The 20576-nt window shown below is 46.8% G+C and overlaps 2 protein-coding genes across 9 annotated transcripts in view; one reads left to right on the forward strand and one right to left on the reverse strand.

Moving 5' to 3' along the window:
- Window positions 1-11097, forward strand: part of HNRNPAB (heterogeneous nuclear ribonucleoprotein A/B) — a 29747-nt gene extending 18650 nt beyond the window's left edge. For 2 of the 6 annotated variants that reach the window (XM_040573784.1, XM_040573787.1), the window contains one exon: window positions 10656-11097. The gene's annotated coding sequence lies outside the window, so the exon portion shown is untranslated. Of the gene's footprint in view, window positions 1-6533; window positions 7229-10655 lie in introns of those variants that run through there. The other 4 variants (XM_040573781.1, XM_040573785.1, XM_040573783.1 and 1 more) reach the window with 2 other exon arrangements.
- The window catches only part of COL23A1 (collagen type XXIII alpha 1 chain), a 174805-nt gene continuing 162275 nt past the window's right edge, over window positions 8047-20576 (reverse strand). For 2 of the 3 annotated variants that reach the window (XM_040573776.1, XM_040573777.1), the window contains 13 exons: window positions 19333-19386; window positions 18510-18554; window positions 17925-18014; window positions 17547-17609; window positions 16811-16852; window positions 16260-16286; window positions 15658-15729; window positions 15514-15567; window positions 15300-15326; window positions 14736-14789; window positions 13990-14076; window positions 10076-10114; window positions 8047-8731 (listed from right to left, as the gene is read on the reverse strand). In XM_040573776.1, coding sequence (XP_040429710.1) covers window positions 8681-8731; window positions 10076-10114; window positions 13990-14076; window positions 14736-14789; window positions 15300-15326; window positions 15514-15567; window positions 15658-15729; window positions 16260-16286; window positions 16811-16852; window positions 17547-17609; window positions 17925-18014; window positions 18510-18554; window positions 19333-19386 — 705 coding nt within the window. In that variant the 3' untranslated portion in view covers window positions 8047-8680. Of the gene's footprint in view, window positions 9111-10075; window positions 10115-13989; window positions 14077-14735; window positions 14790-15299; window positions 15327-15513; window positions 15568-15657; window positions 15730-16259; window positions 16287-16810; window positions 16853-17546; window positions 17610-17924; window positions 18015-18509; window positions 18555-19332; window positions 19387-20576 lie in introns of all 3 variants that reach the window. The other variant, XM_040573778.1, reaches the window with a different exon arrangement.

A 20576-nucleotide genomic window follows, 5' to 3' on the forward strand; every position in this document is an offset into this window, starting at 1 on the left:
CCCTGGCCTCCCGCCCACTCCTGAACCCCAGCTAAAAGGTGCCGTTAGCTATCCGCTTTCACGAAGGGTAGGGAAGTAACTCACCAGCGCCTTCGGACTCTTCCACCTGCCAGGCTGGGCTCCTCTCTTGCGGTGGCTTCAACCAGGAGGTCCCGTAGCACGGCCAGGGGAGAGGCTGTCTCCGCCGGGATCCTGCAAGGCTGCTGTCAGCCCGTGTGGGGCCGGAGTGCAAACTGGTGCCAGTATACAGCACCCGAGCCCGTTTAGTTACCAGGCACCTCGCAAGCAATAAAATGTTTCTGAGGGCCCTTCAGGCGCCTTAGAGCTGTCATAGCACCCTTGCCTTTGAGGGGCTTGCACAGCGAGGAAGTTGTTTTACATTCCAAAATAATTTGGGGCTGTAGCGTAGGTGTTCCAACTGAATTAACTGCATACTCTAAGCGAAAGTGAAAATAAACCCGTGTAGTGTTGTAGCCCTGCGCTCGGTCAGTGCCAGATGAGCAGTCCTGACTGACTGTGGAAGAGCCCATCCTAGGGTGTGCAATGGGTTAGGATTAAAAAGGAAAACGATGGTCCTCTGTTCAATTTGGTTTGGAATTTCTTAAAAATACAAAGGTAAAGAACCAGAAGGGGTGTCCTGTCCTGGGATGGGTCCAGGCCTCTGCTACCGCAGGTGTTGTATCCCAGACTGCGTTCATGAACTTTGTTCTAAAAGATGCCAGATTTCATTTGCATTCGTTTTAAAGTGAAGACATCTGCTAAGAGGACTCCAGAAAATTTTTAATTTTGATCAACTTGCTAAATGTAGCCACCAAACATTTCTAGTTGCAAGTATATATGATAAACATACGAGCAATTTAAGCTTTTTGTTAATACGGAGTATCCAGAACCAAATGGCTGTGTGCTTAAAATTAGGTTGAATTTAGGAAGTAAAACAGTTGTTGCATAGGTCAGTTTTTAAGTAACAAAAGACAGCAGAGGAAGTGTTATTAATGGCGGTAATCTTTATTTGAACTCTTGTCTGGTTAAGATACTTTGTAGCTATTTATAGTAACATCCTGAACATTTACAATTTGGAAGGTTTATTTTTGGTTACAAATGCAGAGTTCATCATACATATTCACACAACTGTCAAAGTAACCTGTACAGAGAGACCGTCTTTGAAAATCTAGTCTGTGCTTTTATTACAAAAAGCACAAAAAATGTTTTTGGAGGTTTCAAGCTAATTTACTGTCCATTACAGCTTTAAACTAGAAATACACAATGCAGTACTAATTAATGCCATTTTAACACGTTAAAACAATGGATAAGGAATACTGTTATTGATGCCTTCATTTTAAAAGCAGCTGTTCCCCAAAGAAGTGAGTAAATAGAACACTTTGTGGCACATACGTGATTAAAAATTGCAAAATTTTGCAAATAGAGATGTTAAGTATTTTTTTTTGTATTTTTAATATCTCTATATAATTATACTTTTAAAGGTGATACATTTTACAGAGATGTAGTCAGCTTTGTATAAAATACCATGTAAGTACATTCAAACAAAACTACTTTTCACCGTTTCCTAACTGCACACACGTGCAAATAGCCTTAACTCTTCTGAACAGCTTCACTGAAGTGACGCACCCACTCGCCATATATAAGGGGTATTTGCATAACGTGGTAGAGGATTAAGCCTTATCAGCATAATTTCAAACAAATAAGGACAGGTAAAGCACATACTGCATGTATTTTTTTCTAAGATGCATATAAATAAGTCAGATTTTCATTTAGATTTTAAATACCAGCAATTAAATTTCTCAAATTACATGTTTCAGAAATAGCACCTAAATGCCAGGGTACTTGCCAGTTTGAAAAGACCTATGTGCCCAAAGTAACTTAATGCATTAGAGCTGATGACTTTCAGTTTTGACTGCTATTTTGTGCTGAACATTCATCACGTTGAGTAAAAAAAGAACTCCAGATAGTAATGCAAGAAGCTGCTATGCTATGGAATTGTCTATAAAATGGTATTCCATCTACGAAACTACCCAGCAAATGCAGCAGGACTGCAACCCTCATTCTGGCTAATAGCAATTTACTATCTCTTCCACCTGGTTTGGAAATTCGTTGAGTAATTCAGTGAGGTCCTAACTTTTTTATTTAATAGCAAAAAAGCAGATTTGATATTCACCTACTTCAGAAAGTGACGTAAAATGCACTTCTAAAAGCTAAGCATACAATTCAGTGTTTAACAGTACAAAAAACCTAAGTGCACTTAGCATCATTTACACAGAAACGTATTGCAGGTATTTGGGACATCTCCACTTTAACATTAACCGTTACTGTCTGCATTATATAAGAAGCCACACACAGACATACAAGTTAGCTGACTGTTCCATGAAACTGAGCAGCTATGAGGCAACTTGTACCAGAACTTAGCGAACAGGGATTGATTGTTGTCCTAAGACATAGGAAAACCGCAAATGCTAATGTATTTGTTATTGCACTCTGCTGTCAATAACGCCACTTCTTATGCATTGAAAATTCATGTTTCCCAGCCTCCCTGTGGTTTCCCGCCCCCCGGCTCTCTAGGGTAGTATAGCGTCCTCCAGTCTATTAAGTCCTCCTCCCATTCATTTCGAAGTGTCAGGTTTTCAGCACTTACTTTAGCTGCAGATTACACAACAGTCAGACATCCCTTTTGTTGCACCATCTATCTAATGACAAAAGCATATGGGAAAGTTGCAGTGGTTCACTTAGGAACATGAAAACAACAAAAGGAATTGTTAAGTTTACAGATCCAGGCCGTGTACTCACTGCTTAGCTTCAGTCTGCAATAGGTGCCCCAGAACGGAGCTGCAAAAACTGTGCCACATTGCTGGCAGTTCACCGCAGTGCCGGGGACACCACGAAAACATGGGCGACTCCAGTAACTGACAGCGAGACTTGACGGGAGGGGCATGTTCTTTTCTCCCTTATTTGCTAGACCTTTTTTTAAACCGTTGCAAACAGGTCCAAGAAATGCTCTTACATAAATGTTGTGCTGGAAGGTTGCCCAGGTCAGTATATGCTACACTGATTGTGTCGCAAAGCTAAAGTATCTTGGGCCTCTTGAAATCTATCAAAATACTTCATCTCTCGCTTTAAAATCTTCCTGGTTGAACAATGGGAAAGCCTGGCTGAGCTACTAACCTCATCAACAAATACTTACCAGGCAGAACTTAGGGGCCTGAAACGAGGTCAAGTGGCACAGAGGTTTTGTTCCACCCTTGGCCACCTACTGAGGTCTGTGGGACTGGATCCGCTCCTACCCTGGTGACTTGGAACCAAACTCACTGAGTGGAGTTCAGACAGATCTGTAATTTGTCCAAGATAAGTGGTTTGCGAACACTTTAGTTTTACATTTCTATCATTTATTGTTATTAGTATTTTTGTAAAACAAACCTGTTGTATGTAAGGAAAATAACTCAAAGCCTCCACTCTAACATTTTAAGATGGAAACTTGGCTGGTAACCTAGTTCTATTTGCATAACACCTTTAATTAATTGTCTGGGCAACAATTGGATTAAAAAAAATGACATGAGAATATGATGGTATTTCCCAAGAAAGATTTGGAAAAAATTTAAAGTCTATGTGTATGCGCTTCTGTTCCACAATGATCTATTCAAACCTTAGAGCCACACAAAAGACGTGCCCATCCCTATGTATGCTGTCAATTAGGGGCACTGTTGTTGGGGGCAGGAGGGGAGTGTTTTCCCCTCGTGGCACCACATTTGTTTCTTCATTTAAAGAAAGATGGCCTCTAGAGGGCAGCATTAAATCAGCATTCAATAATCCAAACACCACGACCCAGTATTACTTGGTAGTACGTAGAGAATTTACAGGCTAACAGGACGCAGTTATCGACCAAGGGTGGCTGTGTACCATTACAGTAAATCTGGGAATTTCCAGCATCATAAGTATTTTAACTAAGGTGCCTGTTACAAGTGGGTGAGATCTTTCATTCTGGCCCAAGAGTTCACGGTATTGATTAGAAAATCAAGTGCCACATGTACAAAAATTCACAGATTCATTCTGAGCTGTGGGCTGGGCAGACGGTAAGCACTGCAGCCTGGGGGCTCTGCAGGTACGGACTGCTTCAGCTTCGTGCTGGCTGCAGTCAGGGCCACCAGCAGAAATGGGACGCTGAGCCGGGGAAAGGGAAGAAAACCAAACAAGAAAACAGGCTTTCCTGCACGAAAGCTGTGGTCATAAACAAATGCGCTTCCGGGACAACAGCTATAACAACCTTAAAAACCTGGGGAATGAGCGGTGTCATTCCCTGCGGAACACACTCTGTCATTACATAGGATGTCTTGAACTGCTGAAACCTCACGTGCATTTTACTGGTTTGCTTAAGAATTTCAAATGCAAAGATAAAAAGCTCACAAATATTTTATCTTTTGGTTCCCTAAAAAAAAACCACACATCAGAAAGTCTGGTATTACAAGAAAATTCGTATTTCAATACACAGGAGAAAAATCCATAGGGAAATAAATTCATTACCATGACATACATACAGCGAGCGTTAGAAGCAGCGTATAAGTGAAAGAAGAGTTCCCCTGGAGAGTAAAACAAAGCATAGAGCAACATCCTTGTTGTTTCTTCTAAACTAAAGTCCCAGCGCATTAAGGCTTTGAAATGGGTTCAGTTTGGAGTCAGCGCAGGTTTTATCTGCCACCCGTTTCACAACCCAGAGAAATACTCCTCAACTAGCTGGCCAAGTCCGCAATTAGGTCAGCTGCACAGCTAATTAATCTCACCTGCCCCCATCGGCTCAGGCCAAGTCATCGGGCTCCCTCTGGCAAGGGGCCCCTGGAGCCTCCAGCACGCTTTGGGCACCAAAGCCACAGACACGGGGGATGTTTGCCTGTGGTCACCCCCCCCAAAATACATTCACAGCCGAACTCTGGCAGATGGTCAGTAATTTAAATTTGATATAGAACAAATCTTACAGAAAGCTGCTTGTCCTGTGCTCCCGGGCAGCAGAGACGTGGCTATCTGAGCAGAATGGAAATCACCGTGCTTGTATAGTCAGTTAAACTGTACCAATACATTTTGTAAACTAGAAAACAAAGATAAACGTGAGTTGACTGGGCTTTAGATTCCCCAAGACAAGTAACTCGAGTGTTTTAACCCAAGTGTTTGTTCACTGATGAATCCACAAAGCTAACACGTTACCTATTTCAGCGATCGAGATAAATCAATTGCTCGGTCACAAAGTGACCTACATTTCACGAGCGTTAGCAGCCTCAATCATCTTTAGCGTGTCAATCATCTTTATTGCTACTGACATCTAGTGGTAACATTTAGCTGCATTTCTGAATTCCCATAAAACAATCTTACGTTCTCTCAAGCCAGAAGAAAAGAGGTTTCCTGAGGAAAAAACGCACTGCGCTGTGTGAGAGGCTGAGATAATTACCGAGTTTTGACTGGGACTGCCAATGCTACCTAAAAGTAAAATTTATCGTCATGAGCTATTTGCAAATTCAAAGTATTAAAAAAACCACACATTTTCATATGGAAGGAGAAAATAATCAACTGCTCTGGCATGAATTTGCTGAGCAAAGCACATCTTTTTTTTAAGTCTTCCTCATAAGATCATGACTGCTCTGAACCAATTTATCATTTAACAACCTACTCTTCTAAATCCGTGTGTGGAAGGCGCGTGGAAGTCTGAATAGATTTCCTTAGACCGTACTAAGGAACAGTTGCTCTAGCACAGTTTCTGATTTGCATTGTATGACACACAAGGGGGACAGCTCAAAACACACAGGCTACCCGCACCGATCACGGTGGAGGACCAGGGAGGACTCAAAATGCAGATCACAACCGCACCTCTCGCAATATTTGTGCCTGGGGAGCTGTGCCACATCCGTTCCTGGAGCTCTGCTTTCTGCAGGTTTCAGCTGCCTGCCAGACCAGGCTTGTGACCAGCACCCCTCGAAGAGGTACTGGTTAGCTCCCCATAGCTGGTGACAGCGGGTGCCGCGTTCTGCAAGGCCTGTTGTGCCTGCCGCCACTTGTAATGGAAACGGAAGCAGCCGCCCAGAGCAGCTGCTTCACGCAGGCTACGGGTCTGTGCGAGGGCAGCAAAGCTGCGGCATCCCCAGCACCCGGCTGTGGAAGTGCACGAAGGGATCTTTTCTGGGTGCTGGACAAGCCACGTTCAGCAGCATAAACCCCCCTGCAGAAGGCCTTTACCTGGGAATTATCACAAATTACCTCTAAAACATTTGGTAGCCAGGGTGGCAGGAGGATGATCGTAGCCTTCCTCCCGGACGGTCAAGGAAGCACCACGAGTGGTCCAGAACGTGCCGTGGGGACGGGGAAGAAAAACCCCGGTTAAGAAGTTTAGGTGACGAAAAAAGAGCTCTCTTCCTCTGTTACAAGGAAATGTCTGGGGTTCTGTGGCGCCAGAGGCTCTGTGTTGGGAGGGGGAAGGCTGCCATGCAGAGCGGTCAGAGCAGCGGGTAAAGCACTGTTTGGTATTCTGTATCGATGTTTTGCAGGCCTGGCAGTGGTCACAGTTGATGCCTACAAGCACTGGATATTCCACAAGTTGAAGACGGAATACTGACTTGTTTACCTGAAGATAATAGGACTTCGGGGTATTTCCTCAGAGAAAATATAAATTTTAATATAATTTCATAAGCTTTGGAGGTTAGCTTGTCTCGTAGCTTCAGTGATATCAAACTTCTTCAAGTAGGAGCTAGATAGAAAGCTGTTTAGTTTTTGCCAGCGTATGTAAAACAAGACTTTTCTATCTGCATTGTAGATTGTTTGTGGACACTTCCAGATTCTTGTGCTTTCTGCAGTCATTCTGGGGACTGAGCTCTCATTGATACCAATAGAGGTTCCACGAACAGGACATCTGCAGGATATCAAGCGTAGCAGCCCACAGCATGGTTTGGAGTAGTTCATTGTTTTAGTTTGGAGATGACTGGGGGAGACGGGAAAAGCAACTGTACAGTAAGGGAACAATTACAGATCTTCTTCCCACTGACATCAATGAGAGATTTGCCTTCAACCTTCCACAGAAGAATTAGCTTTAAATTGGGACAGGAAAGGGGTTTTTCAAAAGAATTAAAAGCCAACGGGAGCTCGTTCAACTGCTCCGTATGCCTTTAAAACCCCCCGCACCAAAAGTGATAGCTAACATCATGAAATGGAAGTAAATAAAATGCATTTTCATTGCTGTTTTGAGTTAAATAATTCTTGTTTTTTGATTTGTTAGATGATCTGAATTTACAGATCTAGTCTATACAGCACCAAGAGTACGGTCAGTAACTGGTGAAGACGTGAAGTGTAGCCACAAAGCAAGCAACACCTAGGCGTAGACCCTAAGCAGCAATCAATCAAAGCTAGGTAACAGCAGTTTAATGCCTACAAACGTAAATCTTGTGTGTCCACATCTACCAAGCTGGCAGGTTCCCCTGGGGCCGATAACCGCATCCCCTCCCGTGAGTCCCCTCTGGCACCGCTGCCCTCAGAGATGCAGCGGAACAAGGATGTGACAGGGTACAGATCTACTCAATACACCAAAAATGATTCCCTTCTGTTCTCTTAAATTCAAGGCCACAAAGAGCCCTTGTATCATCTGGTTTGATCACAGTCAGGCTCTTAATTTCACCTCAGACTCCTACACACAGGCTAGCGACTTGTAGTGGGCTCAAGTATTTCCTCCAGAAACGATCTGTGAATTTAAAAAGGCATTAAAGTGATGGGGATTCCATCACTGGGCTGGTTAGGATTAGCCAGCCTCACCATTAAAAAGCCATGGCCTATTTTATGTGATTTTACGTAGCTTCAGCTTCCAGCCATGGGATGAACTTGTTTCTATAAAGTATCTCCTCCCTCTAAAGGAATCCGATTGCCTCAATCTCCATTGTAAGCTGAACAGACTTGTCTGTAAGCCATTTTCTTCCTCCCTGAAATATTTTTTATGGCTCTCTACTGCATAATCCTTGCTTTTTTCCCCCAAATCTTTAAAAACATAACTGGTAAAGATGTTGGCAATTTTTAAAAAAATTTCTGTCACTAAGGCAATATGCAGAGAAAAATCATAACCATCATTTTATTCATTACCTTGCTCTGCATGGGATGTGCCTGAGATAAGATAATTAGAAGAAAGAGACCAGAAAAGGGGAATGAAAGGAGGGTGAAGGATGCGCAGAGCTACAGAGTTCACAATCAAACCACATAAACCCAAGAAAATCAAATGCAAATGAACCCTACAAACCAAGACAAATGCCCCAAACTCCGAGATTTGGGAAGCCCAGTAGCAACAGTCTGGGCTCTGTTGCTGAAGAAAAGACCTCACCAGAGCCCTCCCTGTGGCGCAGCTCTGGACTGGCAGTTTTAGCGTGTTGCTCTGTTGGAAATTTTGCAGTGGAGGTTTCCACGGTGGGATCTACAGTAGCAAAGTGCTTGCACGTCTTCAGCCACAGAGCAGGACCCAGAGGCGTTCCCTCTTGAGATAAAAGCTTTCCTTGATAGGAACAGAGATCCGCAGGCAGTCCAGCTTGTTGCATTTCGCCAGAGGCTCGCTAGTTCCATCACAAGGGCAGGTAGCGACGAAGGGAGCTTGGCTTTGTTTCCTCTGCCAGTTTGAAGTCTTTTTGTTTGACCAGATGGCATACAGCAGCTGCTTCCATACCTAGGGCTGCGTCCTTTTTTTCTTTTTTGTTTTCAGCCAGCTTTTTTCACTCTTGTAGTGCGCACGTACAATGCAAATACAGAGTTGAGAGCCAGATTAGGGCAGGGACTTGTCCCTGCATCGTGCGGTAAGGCACACGAGGCAACACGCCTTCTCCGTGCTGTTAGTTCACGCAGCAGCGTTAGCGGTGAGCACTGCTCACTCCCAGCCAGGGTCATCGGTACCTTTATCACATCTCGGTGTTACCATGCGTATCTGATGGGTTTGGGAGCTTTACAGTATTTTCAAAGTCCATAAATGGCAGAATCCAGTATAAAAAAAGGTCAATATATTACTGTTGAAGGTTTTTTTTTTCCTTTTTTTATACAAAAATTAAAAAGATCAAAATATATCACATTATTTACACACTGTGTTTCATGCTTAGAGATCACTGAAAAAGAACACAGACAGACATTTTGATCAAGAGAAACACTCCACTACTAATCTTCCTGTTAATGTAAGGGTTGATGGTCAGATTTCTCTGAACATTAACAGTACATCCAAACAACTTACCACAAAATTAAAAGCTGTTATATGCTAAGAGCGTGCTTACATTCTAACAGGGTTTGCAGCCAGTTAGTGACATGCCTGCTATTAATTGATGTGTGTCCGCGTACCACATTTGAAACCGGGTTAGTAATCCCGCTCAGCTTCAGCGTCACAGCCTTGCTGGAGGACAAGCTTTCAGCACCCTCATGTAAGTCTGGCTCAGATGCTTGTCTGGGGGGAGACGTCTCTCCTCGTTCTCCCGGGCTGCCTTTGGCACTGGCCACCCGTCCCGTACACCCCCTGGCTGTTCGAGGTGCACGAGCCGTCAGGAATTACCTGACCCCGTGCACCCAGATGTGTTGGTCAGGCACTGCTGCAGCGCAGTCGTTGTGATTTATAATTGCAGTGGCAAAAAAACCTCAGTTTGGAAATAGACGTTTTGTAACTGTGACAAAAGGTAACCCCATCTCCAGTCTCAGCCAGGACGCAGTGCGTTACCCAGGCGCATTTTGCAGGACCGTGGAGTTTTTGCCCGAGTGGCTCCAAAGCTGCTGGGGCCATAACAAAGGCCTCGTCTGAGCGAGCCTGACAGAACGCGTTGTTACTGACAACATTTACGAGAACGATTTTTCAGGCTTAGCAAGTTTTTGGAGTGGTGCTCCTAGCACTTGTGCAGATACCAGTCTGCTGCTGAGGGGACCACGACATGAAATGAGGTTAAATCCTGCTCCCACAAGGCGTGACGCTGCCTGCCAGGTGCAGAGCCTGCTGCTTAAAGGAAACGCAGTCGTACAATCACCGTGCACCAAACCGGCTACCCAGGGCCTACTCAAGGATCTGTTATTATTATTATTATTATTACTGTACCTTATGCCAACATCCCGCTACTGGCAGTCCATCTGGTCCCTGCAAAATTGAATTTACAGACTTAAATTTCTGCTGACAGTGATTTCAGTGTCAGACCCAGAAACCCAACGCTCAATCCTCACAACAGCGATGGGAGGTTCAGCAGTAAGGTTAATTACCATGCAAAATCTACACACTGTATGTCCACAGAAATAGTTATGCAGTGTCACACACAACATGATGCTGAGTACATCCCAGGGTTAAAAAAAAAAATAAAAATCCACACATTCTTTTCCTTTAAACAAAAGGGGAAATGTGAACAAATATAAAGATCTGGAACCTCAGTTAATTAACTTTATAATCTGCTGTTTCTGTTTTTTGTGATCAGACCTATACATGGAAAGCACGATGTGGAAATGTATCTTCTGTTAATACACGCTTTTCGGGTTGGTAGATTTTTTTGATGATAACCTGATTGTGTTAAATTCGATTCTGCAGTACTTAGTTTCTTTGAGAAATCTTGAGTTGCTGAACTGATTGAAATAGGATGAGTTGTGGACAATGCAAAGGGAGTGAAAATATTTGTCTTTTTCTGATGGAGATATAAGAAACATACAGAACTCAGCCTAAAGAGCTTGCTTACCAGGAGGAAAACACTGAAAAGGAGGGAGCCCCTTAGAAGAGGAACGGAGGACTGTGTGTGACCGACTCCTTCAAGATACTTTTGAAGAAAACAGCTGACTTCAGCTGCCTTTTCTGATGCTGGATTTTTTAAGGCTCTTGGATCTCTGATTGCATCAATTTGTGCCTGTAGAGCTACAGAGAGCACCCAGGCACTGACCCCTCCCTCAGAACCATCTCCAAACTAAGCAGGGGCTGGAAGCCACGAGGACGTGTCTGCAGCAGAGAGAACTGCTAGTGCAAATAGAGGTCAAAATGCATTTTTACATTTTTTACTGTAAATGTCAGTCATCACATTTTTTGTATTCTGTATTGATTTTATATGTAAAATAGCCTATGCCCAATAAAACAGATGCAGTGAAGCAAGGTGACCCTCTGCAGCTGCTCACAGCGTGACAGGTCGGGTTATTTGCACGCGCTTTCCTGTAGATTACAGACTTGGAAGCACACACAGATTTCTGCTGACACCAGTCAATATTTTGGTCCATGATGATAAAAAGAGACAAAAAACGTGCAACACGTGTGTTTATCAGATTTGTTGGGGTGAAGGCTAATGGGGACAACACACAGAGCAGTTGTTGCCCCCAGGGAAGCCCCGGGCTGCTGTTAGAGCTCCCCCCAGCACACCGACCCTCACAGGGCCGATCGCTGCCCTCGGCCTTTTCTCCCTCCCACGCACTGCAAATACTCTTTTGGCCATCAGACTCTGCACGTTTCTACCACGTTTCACTCGAGTGATCCCAAAAGGACTTGTCGGCTCACAGAGCGCTTCCCAAACCACGTGCGAGGCTCACGCTCGCGCTCTTGGACCGAAAGCAGTCGCCGAGAAGCCAGCAGCCCCCGGCCGCACCGAGGATGAAGCCGACACGCAGGCAGCCCGCAGTACACGCGAGGTGGGACACGTGCACGTGCCACGTTAACCGGTCACTGCAGTCGCCTGCAGGAGAAGCCACCTTCTGCACCGGCAGCATAGGTGGGTCTCGTGTTCTCTGTAGTTCAGACGGGACATGCTTAGTAAATATAACATCTCCGGGGAGTAAATACGAAGAGCTGGAGCAGGCCTGCTGCTAATAATTGGTTTCTTAGACACATATGAAAGTAATTTAACTTTTTGAAAGAGAGACAGCTTACTGCCCTTTTGTTTCTCTGAAGACAACTGCAAATCATCTAGCATGCAGCATTTTCTATGGTTAAAAAAATGAAAATAAAACAATGACCTCTTTTAGCTAGTCATGCAGAACCCTCTGGATCAGAGAGCAGAGCGTGAACCTCTGCATAATCGGTGGACTTCAACCCGAGCTCTGCAGCACAGAGCTGACACAGCAAACACCACAGCAAACACCTTTTTGATGCCTCAAGTGCCAGTGAACTGCAGCCCTGCTCCGCAGGTTTGCAGCACGCATAGGGAGAGCCTTTCAAAACCCACCCGGGAGCCTGACGTGCAGGGCTGCAGAAGCACAGGCACGAGGAGAGCCAGGCTGGGCCATAGGTAGAGAGAAACGAGAACCGAATTTCAGTACGTGCTATTGGGAAGGGTTGACACCCCTGGCGATGGCCATTGCCCTCGATCCTTGTCTGAAGGCATTTTAACCGTGGGAAGAAGGCACAACGCATTGGTGTCCTTCGAGTGCCAAAGCAAAGCAGCATGTTCAGCTCTGCTGCCTTGCGTTGCTTTCTCTCCCTGGAGGGTTCACTCCCCAGGACAGGGCTCAGGCACAGCAGGAGCACACACAAGCCATGCGAGAAAGGCAAAGAGCAGGTACTGTACCAACGGGCAGGGCACGCTCACCCCGGCCAGGCCTGGCAAGCCTGGCTCCCCTTGGCTGCCCGAAATGCTACGATCTCCCTGTTCAGAAACAGACAAAACTGCTCGTTGAGAACGACACCGGAGTTATTGAACAGACATCAGCGTGTGAGCAGAAAGGAAAGCACATTGTCAGAGCTTCGCACATCCTTTTCTGATGACACAGCAAGTCAACAGAGGCGCTGTGCGGTGGGGAGCTCGCAGACACACACAGTCTCATCTGGGAAATATCTCCTGTACGCAGACCAGAGGTTCGCATTTGAACAGCACAGTGAAAAAGATGAGGGTTAAGTCATCCAGCATGTTAAGAGAAGAAAGGTGATCCGTCAGAAACAAAATAATTGTGTTCACATTCAGTCTCCAAGCAAAATTAAGTATGTTGAGTGAGGGACATTGCTGCTGGTACAGGAGCTGCACGGCAGCTTCGATTGCCACGGCTGTGCTGCCGGGGTGAGAGGAACGCCACGCACTTAATACAGGATTTTTTGTTCTGGAGCGTGTTTAAGCAGGTACCTGGCACTACGAGTTAGCTGCAGCTGAGTTAAGCGTGAGTAGTTTCAGTTCGATAGTTGATACAAACTACTCTTTCATCCTGCAAGCTCAAAGCATTTTAGGGGATGGATCTCTCTGGTTTTAGTCAATTAAATGAAGAGCAGTAATGAAAAGGAGGTAGATTGTACCAGGCCAAATAATCAGTGCAGATTTTATTCTGGGCCACATCAAAGGTTTGAGACATTGTGGAGCAATCCACCTTATGCAGACCTGGAGGAAGGTTTCTGGAACGCCTTTTTGCCTGCATGCTGTGTGATGCTGGCCCAGGATGTGTCTGAGAAAGGACAGATCTGAGCCACGAGCTGCTATCTCGGGCTGAGAAACACGGGAGGTCTCTGCTCCCAGAGGCACTTTTTGGCAGCCTCAGGAGCTCATACATCACATCTCTTTGGCAGTATTAAGATGCTATCAACACCAACCCGCTTCCCCACGCGGGAGAGCTAGAGCCAGCTTCATCCTTGCTCGGTGTGGGAGCCGACGGGATGAAGAGCCGACCTTGCTTTCGAATCGCCTCCCGTCCCGTGCCTCAAGTTACTCCCCAGCTGCAAACGTACTCAAATCTAGGCAGGCAGCTTCACCAGGGCACGCTATCTCCTGAAGAGCATTACTGAAGCCCATTGTTCCCGACTACAATAAGAAGGTCTCTGCACAAAGATTATTTTTACTGCTGTGGCTTGTTCCCATCTGGCCAGTGAGGAGCCCTTACAGTGAGCAGTGAACTTCCAGCAGCGCAGATAAAACAAACCATTAAGAAAAGTGAGAAAACAATAACCATCTGCTCTGATTTACTGCGAAATAAAGATCTACCAAATCCTCCCTCGCTTTCCCTGGCTGCAAAGCCACAGCCACTCACAGTCCCTGCCACGCACACCAGGGATGAGCAGAATAAAAGACGTACCACGGGGCAGGGCTGATCCAGTCCGGGAGGGCCAGGCTCCCCCTTCTGCCCTTTGGCTCCTTTTCTCCCTGGGATTCCTCGCTCACCCTGTTGCAACAGGAAAATAGAATCAGGAACAGGAAGGGTGACTGGCAGGGAAAACACACCTCGGTTTCACTTGCACAGCAGCTGCGGAGTCCCAAGTCTCACGCAGAGTAGGGATGTCTGCACTGGTGCAACCTCAATTGAGCAATTAAATGAGTGAAAATCTTCAATTGAAGCTGGGTAGAAATATTTTAATAGATAATTTTATAACAAACTGAGCAAATGACCGGTTTCCGCTAGAAACCAGGTTGGTAGCTGGCAGCGAGGGCTTTGGGGCAGCCCCTGCCAGCTCGGCTGGAGCACCAGCTCGCAGCTGCTGCCACCAGCCGGGCACCCTTTTAGTTAAGGATCCCTATTACAAAACCTCTAACTTAGATCCAGTTTCAAGGTCTATAAACCAAAACTAGCAATTCTTCACAACCCAGAGCTGTCAGGCAGCTCCAGCTCCTCCAGTGTTTGCAGGCTGCGGTGGGGGGACAGGCTTGCAGACAAACACTTCTGTCACAGAAAAGGCCCCACAGCAATAAACCAAGAAATGCTGCCGGGCTGAAGGGGACCCCAGGGTTGCAGGAGCTGCCACCACGGCCCCCTGAGAGGAGCAGCCAGTCCTTCCTCTGGACAGCTCATCCCCACAAACATCCTTACAGCCATAACCCACTCACCTTCTCCCCTCTTTCACTCTTCTCTCCTTTCTCTCCTCTGAGTCCTGGGAAACCCTATTACAACAATTTGTAGGTGGGAAAAGAAGAGGTTTGTAAGTTTGCTTTGTGCACATCCCAGCGTCTCAGTTAACAGAAGCAGCCCCTTGCAACCAACCTGCCCTCCCGTCGGCAAAGGATACGACACGTTTGTCCTGACTTTGGATCTCATCGATTTCTTGGGAAAGCTAGTGCTTTAACATAGCCTAATAATACTTCATCCACAAGACATTTTTATTTTCCTGAATCCAATACAAATATTCTCGATGGGGAAGGGGAACTCCCGTAGCACCTCTAGTTCAGCAGAGATGTACCACGGTGTGGTGGGGTTACCGCTGTGCGGTGGAAGCCGCCGCCCAGCATCTGGTCTGAATTAAGCCTTTTCCTACTGACATTGTTCCATGGACAAAGGGACAGTAGCCCATACCACGTTAGCTATATATTTTTGCGAGAACGTCAAACAATTTCATGGCATTTACATGCGTGTACACATTTCTGCATATCACAATTAATGGTCTCCATACTCACATCTAGTCCTGGCTCCCCAGGCTTTCCCTGCAGTTGTAAAAACAAAAAGAAGACATGCTGGACCGAGTGCACAGAGCAGCCCCGCAGGTTCAGGATGGCACCCGTAACCCCTGGCCTTGCTGTGCTGGCAGGACCCACTGTGACAGGGGTTTTACAGCCCCTGTTTTAGGATTGCAACACAATTCCACCTCTCCCATCCCACAGCAGTGATTACCTTCTCTCCTTTGGTACCGGGTAAGCCGATGAGCCCGGGGGCACCAGGGAGACCCTTAAAAAAAGGGAAATAAAACCAGCATTAGGAAAGTTGCTGTAAGGTAGGTTTGTATTGACAGAAGTCAGATATGGGAAGACAACTCACAGCCGGTCCCGGGTCGCCGTGCTCCCCCTTCTCGCCGCTATCCCCCTTTTCTCCCTTGGCACCATCCAAGCCCTGCAGAAATGAAACACTGGCATCAGCCAAGCAACAACCAGGCCTCAGAAATGCCCTCAGGGGAGAAGCTGGTGCTAAAGGTCAGGAAAGCGCCCTAAGGCAGACCAGTGGAAGCATAAAAAAGCCACAGCACCAGCCCAAAATGCAGTTGAGACGAGGACAGCCAAGGACAAGGACATCTCCATCAGCTCACACCCTCGCTGCTGTTAATGTTTTCCTCTTGACCAAACCCTAAGAGAAGCAGTTGAAACTAAGGGTTTCAGCCTGTGGGTTTGGAAACCCAGACTTAAATGTGCTGCAGGCCATCAGGACTCCATAAAGGAAAGCATTTAATATCATAAACCTATTTGGAAGGAAAAATGGCTTATTTTCAAAAACACCAACTGCTGAACAACACAACCGAGGGATGTGTTGTCACAAACAGCGACAAAAAAAAAAATCAGTCCCCAGAGCTGACAGTCTTTTGTGATCCTGCAAATAATGCACTGGCAGCCTGGAAACAGTGGGTGACATTTAATTTATTGACTTACTTTAGGCCCCTGGATTCCTGGAGGACCCTGCAGGAAAGACAATGGTGCATTTGAAAAGCAGAATTTAAACACAAACCCCCAAAGTTCTCTTCCCAAACCATTTCTCACTAAAGTTACGGGCTGACAATGGCCAAATATTTCCTTTTCAAGACAGGTGGTAGTTTATTTGGTTCTCTTGTGTCAGATTGGTGGGAAAAAACTGAAAAGGGCTAAATTGCATAACATGCAGCAATAAGACCCCGAAGAATCAGCTCTGGAGGTTATCAGAGCTCTGGTACATTGGTTCAGGACTGTGAGAAAGCTGCGTGGCTGTGAAGCACAACCTTGCTAGAGGCTGATGTGCTCTCCTAAACCAGGTGCTTCTGTCTCTCCAAAGATGGCAGCCACGCTGTAGTTATTCCCTGATTTTTTATTTATTTTTTAATCCCTAAATTCACAGCAGCCCACTGTGGCTAAACAGAGCAAAGCACCCTCAGCCTCCTTCACTAAGTGCATGGGGTAAGGAAGCTGCAGCTCTGCTCTATCGCACACTCCGTGTCCCCGAGTCCTACCATGGGGCCGGGCAATCCGGGGGGTCCTGGCTCCGGGATGATCTGCACAGAGGAATTAAACAGCACGTTAACGGGGCTGGGCACGTGGTCGCAGAGAGAAGGCAGGCAGTTGGGGAAGGAAAAGCTCACATGGCCCAGGATCGCTGTAGCCTGCCCTCTGATTTAATAGAGGCAATCCAGATATCTGCTAATCAAAGAAATGCCTGTAGAATTTATGAATAAATGGATCTTAATAAGCACGAGAATCAGACTGGCCTCTGAAATTAGAGGCGTCAGCCACGGTACTCAGTGCATTTGTTAGCTGTGAAATGGATAAAGAGGCTATTTTCCACACAGACACAAGGAAACAGCCTTTTTGATTAAAAAACACAGAAGAGAACTAGCATTCTCATGTCATTAATAAAAAATGATCAAAACCCACCAACTTTTAAGCAAAAGGCGTGAAAAATGAACAGTGCAGAAGGCCTATAAAACGGCACAAAGCTCAGCATGCTTTGAGAGCAAAACATAACAATGGCATTCAGTATCTCAACCATCAAAGCAAATCTAAAGCAACTTTGCAGTGCCAAAAAAATTCCCTGATCTTGCTTAATAAATAAGCCCCATTTATAGGCATCTCGAAGCTCTCATGGAGAACGGCTGTTTTCTGCTCCTCTCCACCACACCAACGGACTGCCTGCCTGCCACCTTCACCTGCCCCTGTCCTGGAAGAGGCTTTGTGGTGCCAGTGTCTTACATGGTTATTCTGCAAACATGGCGATCCAGTGTCTCCTTTGTCTCCTTTTGGCCCATCTGCTCCCTAAAAGATAAGAATTTGGCAGTGATGGCGTTGCATCTTCCAAAAAAAAACAAGAAGAGAAAAATGCATTTATCTTCCCCCAAACTCCATCCCTTGCTCAAGCAAAGCTCTGGTTTATTCCTGGGGAGCAATGCTACCACCTCGTGCCCTCTGAAATCAGCCACTATCAGCATCGTTAGGTAGGAAAGCTCAGAGCTCTCGCATCCTCCAGCTCCGCTGTGGTGTGGACAAGCCATTGCTCAACTCAGCAAAACCCAGGCACACGCCAAGCATTTGCAGAAATCAGTGCATTAATGCAGCAAGTAGCAGACGTACCGGTGGACCCGATAAGCCCATTTCTCCCGTCTCTCCTTTCTGTCCCACGATCCCTGCGCTGCCTTGGTCACCCTTAGCTCCTTTGGGACCCTAGAATTTTACAGAAAACAACAATTTGGAGAAAACTGTAAACATGGGTCTTCAAAACAGAAGCAAGCAACCCATTTCTGCCTTTCTGCTGTTTTTCATACAGCACCAACTCACGAAAACATGCTTTAACATTAAAACTAGCATATACTGATTTTGCAGACACAGCAGAATTTCACTTGGCCATAAGCAAGGAATGCAGCAGTTTAGGGTTTGGAAGGTTTATGCTGGAATTTGAAACAGTGTCTCATGAACAGCTCACAGAAGTAGCCCATTTAACTTGGCAGACGTGGACATGAGCAGCATCTGTGTGCTCAGGGCTGGGGGCATTTAATTCCTGGAGGTGCAGCTGGACAGCGTGGGGCAGAGCGCCTGCTCCTGGGGCAGGCTGAGGTTGGCTTTCCACAGGGACGGCCACCATGGACACGCAGTTAGCTTCTAACTCAGCTCCCAGTGCTCTCCCACACCGTTTTGCCCGATCCAGCCGTGCCCACCTACCTTTTCGCCATCTAGCCCAGGTGGACCCGGCAGGCCCAGCTCCCCCTGAAGCAACACAAAGGAAGCAGAGCCAACAGTAAATTAAATCAGGAAATGATCCCAGGAAAGCATTTTGAAAGGACATGAGTTGGTCACTTGCATCAACTGCTGTGGTTATCAGTTGAGTGTCGCGAGGCTGAGGAGCCGCAGCGAGGGCCACAGGCAGGGTTTGGTGACACCAGCTTCACCAGCCCAGTGGGACCTGGGATTGGGTTGAGTAGCACCAAAATCCTGCCCTGTCCCAACTGCTGACACATGCTTTTCCACAGATCAAACTTTCTTTTAAGGAAGCTATAACTGACTATAGGCTATCGGCAATCAGTGGCAGCGCTCCAGGGACATGGTGACAGGGCACAGGCCTGTCATGCAGCACATAGGCATGAGGCAGGAGGGGGGCTCAGCAGGGCCTAAGGCACCCCCAGCCCCACCTCAGGCATCTTCCCCATTTCCTTCTGCCTCCCACACGGTGACAAGTCCCAGAGGGGCTGGGATTTCACCCCTCGGGCATAGGACTGGGAGTGGATCCCTTCCTCTGGCACCTGCCTCCGGAGGAGGCCAAGGATCAGAGAAGGGTAGGCGCAGCTTGGCTGCAGTGTGGAAACCTGCTTTTTCAGCCAGAGGAAGCACTGAGGAACATTTCCTTCACTGCACACAGTCCCAAATCCCACAGCCAGCATCGCCTGCCCTGTTTTTGGAGACCCACATGCAGTGTGTGCCTCGTTACACGACAGCCGCTAACGAACATGCTCGGAGGCACAGCCTGCGCAGCAGAGGTCGGTCTAACCTTAGGGCCTGGAGCGCCTTGCGGGCCTGGCGGCCCCGGGGGACCCGGCGAACCCTGAAACAGCAAACAAAACAGGCATGAGCACGACTGCATCGTCCTTAACATGGCACACGGTCACCTCGGTGCCGGAGCAGCTCTGGCAGTGGGTGACAGTGGCCGTCCCTGAGACACGGGGCTGCACAAAGGCAGACCTGAAGGTCCCAAGCCCTGAGGATGTTTGTGCAAAGGAAAACACCCCGAGCCAGCCAGGGGTAACATGCAGCAGGCAAAATGCTTTGGGTTGTAGGTGTGCTCACAACTTTAGGCTTTTCAATTTTTATTTTACTTGTTTGCATTCTGCCCTCTCCAGCCAGCTGGGCTTGGAGGAGCACCATGCTGGAAACGGTGATAACTGGCTGGAGAGGTGCATTTAAACAGGGGAAAGGCAGCAGGAAAGTCTTGCACCCCTGAGCACGTTGTTCTTCCTCTGCTCTGCTGGGTATGGGGAGCACGAAACGCCTTGGGATGAACAAATATTTTGTGACTTCAAGTTACCTCAAAGAGCAACCTCATGGCTTCTCAGCTGAAAAACAACCCTGTATCACACCCCCAAGAACCTTTTTTCCTTGACTACATATTCAAACACTATTACACTTGATCACACTGCAAGTTGCATAAAGCAATCACTTTTCAAAGCTCTGTACCCAGGTACGGTAAGTGTGCAAACACTGGAAACAGGGAGCAAGCAGGAAAACTGCAACGGCAAAGTTAGCTGTGCTCTGTGGCGTGTCCCCAGCAATGTCCACATGCAGCACACGAGAGATCTCCAGCAGAGGGGATCTGCAGACATTTGGGGGAGCCTCTCCAAGGATTTTCATCCACAACCTCCACTCACAGAGCTACATGCCACGCTCCTGTCAGAGCAACCCATGCAGACATCTGGCAAACAGTAATTACCATCACTTTGTGTATCCCTGCAGCCTGTTATAAAACAATTAGGATGGTTCTCAAATGTGTCTGTAATTAAATATTTATTCTATTTGCCTTCTAATCCTAATGCGAGCGGCAGCGTGAGGCTTGGTGCTGCTTGCCTGTGGATGCAGGGGCAGGTTAATGCCTGGGCACCGCTCCCCATCCTCCCATTGCCTTCAGAGAAAGCCGAATTGAGGTGATTTGCAGTGAAAACCACATGCAGGGTGGAATAAACTCTTCCTTCCTGGTTGGCTCTGTGTCGAGACCTCAGGAAGGAGAAGTAGCACAGGGAC

This window comes from Cygnus olor, chromosome 14 (genome assembly GCF_009769625.2).
Source record: "Cygnus olor isolate bCygOlo1 chromosome 14, bCygOlo1.pri.v2, whole genome shotgun sequence".
NCBI lineage: Eukaryota > Metazoa > Chordata > Aves > Anseriformes > Anatidae > Cygnus > Cygnus olor.